Source organism: Mustela lutreola, chromosome 9, assembly GCF_030435805.1.
Source record: "Mustela lutreola isolate mMusLut2 chromosome 9, mMusLut2.pri, whole genome shotgun sequence".
Lineage (NCBI taxonomy): Eukaryota > Metazoa > Chordata > Mammalia > Carnivora > Mustelidae > Mustela > Mustela lutreola.
The window spans coordinates 97,083,816-97,094,421 of record NC_081298.1 but is presented as its reverse complement, the minus strand read 5'-3'; the positions used below and the strand labels follow the sequence as shown (position 1 = coordinate 97,094,421).

Below are 10,606 nucleotides of genomic sequence, written 5' to 3'. Positions count from 1 at the left end.
GCACAGTTGGAAGATTGAATTAAAGGGCTAAAAACCAAACAGATGGGGTTGGGGGTGGGATAGGGATAGGGATCCAGTCCTGGAGAGCCGACATCAAAGAGCAGCGGAGGGGAGGGCATCATCAGTGAATAAGATTCCGCGCCCTCCTCCCCCCAGGAAGTGAAAGATACAAGTTAGCATACTGAAATGATACATCAAATGTCCACCATACTGGATATAGATTCACACCAAGGCACATCTCTGTGAAACTGTATCACCTTGAGAAGTAAAACAGTCTACAAGCTTTCAAGTCACATACAAAGAACAGGAATCAAAATAGGTTTTAATTTCGCAACACAACTGGAAATAAGACAATGTTGCCATATATTCAAAATTCTTAAGATTACACCCCACCTAGAATTCTATAAAATATTAGATATGATAAACAGGTAAGGTCTCAAAAGATTTATATTCGTACATACTTCCTCTAGAAGTTTTGGTAACAAAAGATATGTTCCAGAAAACAGTAACAACTAAACAGAAAGCCAAAAAATCCCAAAAACTGATCAGCACAGGAGAGAAGTGAATGCGAATCCCCAATTAGCCAAGCACCAGAGGCTGGATCCACACAGCATGATTTAAGACGTCTTACAGGTCTTCATGAGCATTGCCCTTGTTAAGACCTGTGCTGGCCCTGTGTGGTACCGTACTCTTTTTAACCTGATGAACACCATGCTCAGGGAAGCCTAGCTCAAACTGCCCGGAGACTGATTTTCACTGTGTCCTCACACGCCAGGCTTCCACTCCATTCAGCTACATGGACCAGCAAGGACACTCCCAGTATCCCACAGAAGTATTGTTTTGAGATGTCCTCTGAGCTGGAGTTTGATTCATCTTGAGGTGAAAACCAGAGCATATAGAGCAGTCTACTCCCTCCACATTTCTGCCAGGCATCTGTTACCCACACTCCGGCCTATCAGATGGCCTGCGGTGAGCCTTCTATTTAAGGACTCACGACCTTAGCCATGAACCACCTCAAAGTGATCTTATATATTCTCAGGGAAAATGCAGCCGGACTATGACAAGAAGACTTAGGTTCTCCCTGAAGCTTTCGTGTAATAATGATATTGTCCTCTTGTATCTGCCAACAGGTTTCCCCAAACGAGGTATGTTGTTTTAGAGTGTATATGTAGGTAATAAACCAAAAGAAATGCAAGGGAATGACTGACACGGTCAGGATAGTGCTTACATCCAGGGGAGGAGAGAAGGATGTACTTGCAGACACACAAATCCAAGTAAGTGTTCTATTTCTTAACCTTCTTGGAGATTACTAAATGTTTTACCTCTTGCCCTGAGGTATCAATGTTCACTTTATTATTATTCTTCATATCATCCCTTTCTTGTATTTACAATTTATTTCACAAACTTAAAAAAAATCATCCTACCACTTCCATGTTCAGGGTCCAAACTTGATGAAGAGCATTTGGTAATGATATAACTCTAAAGTAACAAACTGGTGTGCTCATTTTATTTATTTTTTTACAATAGTACTCGTAAACTAATGAATGCCGAGTTGATTTAATGACTATGTCCTCATATAAGAAATTAAATTGGTCCTTAAAGAAATCCTCCGGGAGTCAGCATCTCCTCTGCAAAGAACCGAACTGATTCTCAGAATCAGGACTTTTTCGATGCTTCAATTTCGTCCCATATTGCAGCTTCGATTTTTGAAGTATCATATTTCCGCATCATATCAAACTCGAGCCACGGCTGACTCCACTTCTGAGCTTCTTTGATTTGCTCTTCAGTTAAACAGAGATCAAATCTGATGCCTTTAATATTAAATTTGGGACGTTCCCAGCGTTTGGACCAGGGTTTAGGCTTCATTTTTACTTTCAGCTATGGAAGATATAAAAAAAATAAAAAAATAATAATATTTTAAGCTGATAATCACAAGCAAATATTCTTCTAAAAGTTTTCGTTAAGATGACTCTTTCTTACAGGGAACTATCTTTCTACAGAGAACTTTCATTTCCAAAAGTACAACTTATACCTGATTCACAGGAACATCGTGGCTAGGTTCATGTGGTACCGGCTTCATATCCATATCAAAAGTGCTGTATTCCGGAAGGGCGTCTCGTAAGTATAGCAAACTATCATCCAGCCGTTTCTCTAATTTGACTACCTGGATCTCCTGGATTCGGGGATTATAAAGTTCAAAGCAAATCTCAACACCTAAAAAGAGAAAGTATATTTTTACCCTCTAAACCCAGATGTCTGCATATGCCTCTTACAACAATAAGAATTACTTCATTACAGAACTTGCAGTTTTGCACATAGAAAATGTGACATAAATTTGTCATTTTTAAAATGATCAACAGAAAAAGAAACAAGCTAAAGTCCATGTAGATGGAAAAGTGAAAAAATCTGAGAATTTGATAGTTTAAAGAAAAATTCTTCTATAAACAGGCACACATCTCTTCACATCTGATAGTATTCACACGGAGAAAATTTGAGGAAATTCTTCACTGCCATGTTCTTGTTTATTGTTTAATTGCTTAAAAAAACCTGATCTTTTGCATTAAGGGCAACAGGACTGATGACGTAAAAAAAAGAATAAATAAATTCTCAAGTTCTAACTTTGGTTTAGAAGCCCCTCTAAAGGATGGCCTGGGTTTTAAAACATGCCGGGGCCCTCTATATGAAGCAAGCTCGGAGCAGCTGAAGATATGTCTTCTGTAGTAACCAATGCTAGAGGGAAAGAGTATATTCTCAGGTTTCCTGAAATAAACCCAAGAGAAATACAAATATATGTGATCATCATTAACACCTTCTGTTTAATGCCAGGATCTAATCCATGATTTACTACACACCTGTTCTGTTCCACGTACTCGGGATTTAGGAACTGTACCTATAGTAAACCCCAAATAGGTCAAGATCCTTTTCTTCTCCTAATGCTTACATTCTAATGGATGACAAACAATAAACACGCCATAATCTCATTTTACAATTCATAATTTCACTTAATTTCATAGAGTCAAGACAAACAGTGCTAACATGTGGCTGGGGGATAAGTAGAACAAAAATAGTTCAGTCAGGGAGAGCCTCTCTGAAAAGATGATCTAAACTGATGCGACAGGGATGCCTGGCTGGCTCTGTCAGTAGAACATGCGACTCTTGCTCCGGGTTGCAGGTCTGAGCACCATGTTGGGTAAAGACTACTTAAAAATAAAATCCTACAAAAAAAAACCCAAATAAACGGACACTATAAATAACCAAGAAAACTCCAGGCAGAAAAGACAGCAAATGTAAAGACCCTGGGGTCTTAACAAATTTGCCATATTGGGACAAAACCAGAAAAAAGTCCTTCTGGCTGGACCCTAGTGAGTTAGTTGTTCAGGAAAGTAAACCAGACACACAGCACAGGAAGTGGTGGCCATGGAGATAGAGATGGAGAAACAAAACAGGAGTATTTTTTTAGAGATTAAGCCAAGAAAAACCAATTGACTGGATGTGGGTAAGAATGGAGAATAAATAAACTATTTACAAGCTCTTAATAAGCTATTTTTATATCTCCTAAATTTTTGGTTTCAGTAAACAGGTGGGCAGTGGTGCCGTTTCTAGACATAGAAAAAACAAAGAGGAACACACTGTGAGGAGACACAGAATCCTATTCGGAACTCATGCTTAAAAGATATCCAGTTGGAAATGTCGAAAAGCTAACCTAAAATGTTCTTTTTTTTTTTTTTTTTTTAAGATTTTATTTATTTATTTGAGAGAAAGAGAGAAAGAGTGTGTGAGAGAGATCAGCAGGAGAAGCAGACTCCCTGCTGAGCAGGGAGCCCGATGTGGGACTCAATCCCGGGACTCCAGGATCATGACCCGAGCCAAAGGCAGTTGCTTAACCAACTGAGCCACCCAGGCTCCCTCGAAAACTAACTGTATGTGCAAATCTGGAACTCAGAAAGGGTCAGTTCCTAAGATACAGATTTGGGGCCTGTCGTCATATGGATGGTATTTAAAGCCAATGGACTGAAAGAACCACCAAAGAAAGTTGTTTTTCCCTTCAACCTGTCCACAGAAAGTACTTTAGGAGAGGGTGACAGGGAGTGAACAGCCCTGGAGGAGTCGATGGCCAGTATCTCACACACAGTACTGCACACAGCTGACCACAATCCTGGGAGGTAGAAACTACTATTATCTCAATTTTAAGAAAGAGAATCAAACCAAGGTCCGTGTAAATTACACCTGTGTTTGTGTCTTTCTATTATAAGCGTCTTCGAGCACATGACCTGATGGAAGGCACACATTTCTGCAACCAGCCTAGTCCTGCTGAGCCCCTCCACGCAGGGTGCCACAGGTCAGGAGAGAAGAGTCACTATTCTCACGGTTCACTTTTCTTTTCTTAAAGATTTTAATTATTTATTTATTTGTCAGAGAGAGAGAGAGAAAGAGAGAGAGAGAGAGCACACAGGTAGGCAGAGGGGCAGCAGAGGGAGAAGCAGGCTCCCTGCTGAGCAAGGAGCCCAATGAGGGACTCGATCCCAGGACGCTGGGATCATGACCTGAGCCGAAGGCAGAGGCTTAACCAACTGAGCCACCCAGGCGTCCCCACTTTTCTTGAATACAATACTTCACCGTCGGGGATCATGTCCCCATAGCACACAACTCTGAAGAAGAAAACTTCACTGTCCTGCCATTTTGACTCATAGTCTTTCTAAAAGAGGCCACTTGGGCCTCTGTTTTACTAGGCATAAACAACAAATTCTGCCTTTTTAAAGATTCCTCCAATTCTTATCAAACTATGATGATTGTGGTGACCGTCACAATATAAAGCAAAGCAGGGGCATCCACTTTAGGACAAAGTGACTCATCCAGACATCACTGTGTTTATCTTAATGTTCTCATGAGTCATTTACTCCAGCAATGAATGTCCCCACACTGTGTATAGTCCCCTGTGTCCTCTTGTGAAGTGGCCAGAGGCTGGCAAGTCCGTTGTTCCCAGGTTGCACAAGAAGCCAACCTCCTGGGGAAGTGACTCGTGGACATCCATCCAGCGGCCTGTCCCAGTCCATTCTCGGGCCCCAGGCTCCACGGCAGGGCCAGATGCCTCATCCCAGGATGTACAACACAAAATGGAATCCTGAGAGAACACCTTCCAAAAAATCAAACTAATGCAATGAAACCTACCTTGTCCTTCGATAGTATTTCTAAGGATAAAAGTAGCTCCAAGGCCAGCTCCTGATCTCTGGATACAGATCCCCAGAAACTGGCTGGTTTTCCCACTGGCGAACTGGTCAGCTGTGGTCACGCGAAGTATGCTTCCTACACATGCAGAGGAGAGGTGAACTTTGACGTGACATGCGAAACACATGAACAGCATAACCAGGCAACCTCGTAACTTCTTAAATATTTTAATACATTAGGAAGAGGTACCTCGTTTGGGCAAACCCAGAGAGGTGGAAAACATCTCCCCTAAGTGAAGAAAAGGAGCCCTTCCCACCGCTAATAATAAAAGCGCCCGGCTCTTACTGACCAACGTAGAACTCTGGAATATGGAGTACTTTTCTCCTTTCTAACATGTCTTTTCTTTCTATTTGAAATTTCAGAGGATTTGTTCTTCCCCTTGGAGGAATAAATTCAGGACTCAAGAATCTGTGAAAAATAAAAAATAAAAATAAAAGGCAAACTTAAAAGCGAACTGTTGCTTTACCAGAAAAATTAAAGACTATGATGTTGACGTGTTTTATTTGTTCTTCTCTAAAGAAAAGTCAATTCTTTATTCCTAAAATTGTTGTTAATGCCCATGAAAATAGCTAACAATTCCTGAGTACTCACCTGGCATTAAGGGCTTATGAAAACCAAAAGTATAGAATAATGCTTACAACAATCAGGCGGGTATAGGGTTATCATCTCCTCTTCACAGATGAAAATGAGGCTTGGAGAAGGTAAGTAACTGACATATTGTTATATTAACCATATACTTATCAAGTCAAGATTTAAATGTAGGCATGTCTGTCAGGCTACAAAGCCTAGGGCCATAAACCACAGGCCTCATATGGAGTTGTACATGTTAAAACAAGTGACACTAGAAAAATATAAACCTAGAAATCATTAACTGCTAACTAACTTTAAAAGTAATCTCCCTATTCTCTTCTGTAAGCTAACTTCTTTAAAGCATAAATGGCATTACCCTGAAAATTCATGTCCTTATTACCCATCCCAAGAAATAAGTGATCAATATTCTTGAAGCCCCAGTGTAAGCCTCCCTCCCCTCAGTTAATTACTACGGGTAATTCATTAAATTTGGTGATGATTATTCCTCTGCATTTCTCCCATTTCCGTCATGTTGCTTCACTAGTCTCTCAGGAATTCCCAGGGGTACCCTGAAACTGGCCCCCATATTCTTAAAGGAAAGGAGATACCAAAGAAGCAGGCCACTTCAGGTGAATAGGTGGCAGCTTCAGTAACAGCAAACAGAACTTACATATGGGCTTATTTTGGGCCGCAGCAAGACAAATGAATCTCCATACCCACTGCCAAATCTTAAAAAGTTATAAAGAGACCCTAAGTGGGCTCCGTCACACATTCCATGTAGTCATTTTCAACATCATCATATCAAGGCTTTGTCTTTGGAGCAGTCTCTGGGGGGCAGGAAAGGCAAGCAGAACCCACACTGCAAGAAGAGGAGAGGGGCGAGGAGGTGGCTTCCAGCCCACATATCAATCAGTGGTCATGTCTTTTTTTTTTTTTTTTTAGTTTATTTGAAAGAGAGCCTGAAGCAGGGCTGGATCCCAGGACCCCAAGATCATTCCCTGAGCAGAAGTCAGATGCTTATTGAATGAGCCACCCAAGGTGCCCCAGTGGTCATGTCTTTTTGATGATGATGATCCCCAACACTCAATTTCCTCCTTTGAAAATTTTTAAAGCCACCAAAAAATTGAAATGGTAATAAAACAAACACCCATATATACATCACCTTGTTTCACCAACTGCCAACATTTTGACATATGTGCTTCATATACACCTGTAATTTTTTTCCTGAACTATTTGAAAATATCAAACATCAAAATGTTTCATCCCTGAATATTTTAGAAAGCTTCTAAGAATAGGGACTTTCTGCTACATTTACCATAATACCTTTATGACACCTAAGAATTTCTGCATTAATTCAATAATACAATGTTATATACTTTGCATTTAAACTGATTTATATCTATTTAAACTCATCTATCTAATTGTCCTGGAAAAGATCTTTTACAGCTGTTTGTTGCCCAGTCTAAACTATCAAAAGCTTCACACATTACACCTGGGTATTACTCCCTTTAGTCTCTTAAACTGGCACTGTTCCTCATCTTTGTATTTTTGTAACACTGACTGTTCTGAAAAGTCAAAGCCCATTGTATTATAGACAATCCAAGGATTCTGGATTTCTTGTTTCCACATGTGTAGACCAAGTTAAACATTTTGGGTAAAAATATTACACAGGTGATAATGTGACTGTCTTATTCTATCATATCAGGAGATATACAATGTCAGCTTGTATGGCTACTACGGAAGCTAGGTTTGATTGCTTTGTGAAAGTGGAGAATTTCTCCTATAAATTTTATACTTTACATATGCATGTATGTCTGGGCAACATAAAAATGTTATCATACTGTATCAATTCTTCTGCAGGTTGCTTTTTTCCCTACACATCTTAATTGTGAAGTTCATCCATGTTAGCTCTAGTTCATTCATTTTTCACTGCCGCATAACACTCTATTACATAAATGTATTTGCCTATTCACCTACTGATAGATATCTCTGTGTTCATCCTTGTACATGTATCCTTAAGGGTACATATTTATTATTTTTTTCGTATTACTTTTAGTTGTGTACCAACCTGATGGAATGATATACACAACCTCAAACTTACTAAATTTTGCCCAGTTGTTTTCCAAAGTAGTTACATGATTTACATTCCTATTTATTTAACTGAATGGTATGAAGTTTTGCCATTTAAAAGAGATATTCCTTTTCCACATTAAAAAAGGCTGTATAAGGAAATCTTTTTTGAATCTCTAGCTTCCATAAATTCAGTGTTATTTCGGCTTAGAACTGGATATTTGCAAAGTTAAACACACACACAGAGGCACACAGAGGTAATCCAATCAACAATAAAGAGCCCTTTCAGAAAGCCTTATATCACACCAAGTTTTTCCCGCTAAAACTGGCTTTTTATTAAGGTTGTTGTACAGTTCTACGCTTTCTGCAAATCCTAGGTTATCTAAATTTACAGGTACCTCCAAAGTTACCAGCATTCATTAAGTTGGCCAAGCTTTTAAACCATTGTTTTGCGAAAACAAAATTTAAGACGCAAATTAGCGGAAAATTTTATCGCTGCATCGCAGTTTCAGGAAACTAAAACAAGTGAGTTTGGGAAGGGAAAACAGGGTGAGTTCTGGCCAACCCATTTTTACTAAGCCAAGGAATAATCGGCTGCTTAAACAGGTAAAATACGATGTGCTTCAGAGAAAAATTCTCAATACAGGCTAAAGGCCAAAGCAAAGAGCTTCAAATCGGGGGAATCATTGATTGAAGTTCTGATTTAGTAGGAGTGCAGAGAAAGGTCAATCCTGGCTTGGAAAAAACGAGGAAGACAAAACTAAAGGAAGACAAAACTAAGTTGGTAGAGCTCTGCATGAGCTCATGAATTCGGGCACACAAGCTCGTGCACTGAGAGAGAGTTCCAGTTCGGCTTTAGAGTCCAGATCTCCAAAGCAAAGGAAGGTTCCCGAGCGCACAGACCCAAAACGCCCGGGCCTCACCTCCTTTCCTGAAGCGGCGGACGGCGTTTGTCCACAATGACAGGTTTCGGCGGCGGCTTGAACGCGCCGGGCTCAGCAGGTCTGGTGCTCTGCGGACGCTCCGGCCCCACGCGGGCCCCTGCAGTGCGGGCGACAGAGGTCAACAGAGCTCGCCCTGAGCTCCCGCTGAGCCCTGCAATCTCCCCCAACTCGCGGTCCCACGAGGGTTGCCCCTGACTTCTAGGCTCGCCTCCCTCGAACCTGGCCCTGAGCTCCTTCTTGGCCCCGGCTTGCAAGCCCCGCTCCACTTACGCCAGGCGATGGAGGCTGGAGCAGGGAGCAGCACCCTGGCGGCTCGAAAGCCTCGGGACAGCTCCATTGCGGCCCCGCAGGCCCCTGCAATGGAGGCCGCCATGTCGGTTCACTAAGGTCAAGACTACAAGTCCCAATAATCAGTGCGACGAGGGGGCGGCTACTTGAGGTTGGATGGCGGCTGCTAAGGGACAAAATAGCCAAGGCTCTCACTGCCACCCACCTTTTCCTCTGCACTCTCCCAAATAACCTCCAACCCTGGGAAGTATTTCAGGGAAAGTGCATATTTCTCTAGTTCCCTACAATGTGCCAAGTTTTATCCCTCCATAAGGGTGTTCTCTCAGCCTAGAAAACTCCTTCTTCTTTGAATCAATTCTGTCTTCACTTTCTCAAGCTTAGCTACTTAAAAACCGCATTATAGGCTCCTTATCTTATTAGGTAACTTCCATTAGCATCATCTACAATTCAATTTTTAATTTAATTTTTAATTTAATTTTTAATTACTTGTGTGATTATTGGATTATTGTCTTCTATTCCGGCTTCCTTGATTAGAACAGAATTTATCCTATAATAACAAGGAATTACACAATCAAAGTTTCATATTAGCTGAATTTTAGACTTTTTCTACCCAGCCAAAGAGAAGAGAAAAAGGTGGAACAACTAAGGTGATTGTGACCAGTAGTGGTGAGGATTTCCTGGGCTAACTAAGCCCAAAACAGCTTGATCATCACTCTTGCTAGACTGGATCTATGGGCTAGGAGCAGAGAGATAAAAGACAGACTTTCACAGGAGGCAGGCAGGATATTCCCAAGTCATTCCTGGTGCCCCAACCTTCTAAGGATGAAAAAATGATTCTGTAGAGTTTTACAAAACTAGAAAAATGAGCCTGAAGAATCTTATCATCTTCTTCCATATTCCTATTTACCCAAAACCCCATCAGTTCACTCTGACATTATCTTAGAGTGAAGAAGAAGCTGTGGTTTTAATTATTCGCCCGAACAACTACTCAGAGCAAAATCAAAGAGCACGGAGCTGCCTCTACCATTTTGTGGGCTGATTCCAGGAATAGAACTTCAGTTATATTACTGCTATATTTTATGCCCACAGAAAGGAGAACATGAACAACATCACATGGTATTCAGCCAAGGAAGGAAAGTGTTCCAGACAAATGCCCCACTTCAGGTTATTGGTCATTATTTCATCCTCTATGCCTAGTATGGTGCCTGACACTCAATAAATATTTCCAAGGAAAATCAGAAGGATCATTCTAGTTGCAGTTAAAAAATGAATAGGAGGCAGGAAAGTACTCCAAAAGAGAGATATTGCTAACCTAAAAAAAAAAAAAAAAAAAAAGTTTCCAAAGTGTGGTCCCTGGATCAGCAGCATCAGCACGACGGGGGACATGTAAAAATGCAGATTCTCAGGCCCCACGCCAAACCTACTGAATCACAGACTTTGGGGGTGAAGCCCAGCATTCTGTGCTTTACGGAATCTTCCATGTGAGTCTGATGATTGTATAAGTTTGA

The 10,606-nt window shown here is 40.9% G+C and overlaps 1 protein-coding gene across 1 annotated transcript; it reads right to left on the bottom strand.

The window, feature by feature from the left end:
* Positions 1 to 1,485: 1,485 nt before the first annotated feature.
* MRPL19 (mitochondrial ribosomal protein L19) lies at positions 1,486 to 9,222 on the bottom strand. The gene is made up of 6 exons (XM_059188182.1): positions 9,081 to 9,222; positions 8,790 to 8,907; positions 5,516 to 5,634; positions 5,170 to 5,304; positions 2,033 to 2,214; positions 1,486 to 1,878 (listed from the first exon to the last, which is right to left on the bottom strand). The coding sequence occupies exons 1-6, from the start codon at positions 9,181 to 9,183 to the stop codon at positions 1,657 to 1,659; spliced, it is 879 nt and encodes a 292-aa protein (XP_059044165.1). The 5' UTR covers positions 9,184 to 9,222; the 3' UTR covers positions 1,486 to 1,656.
* Positions 9,223 to 10,606: the final 1,384 nt, after the last annotated feature.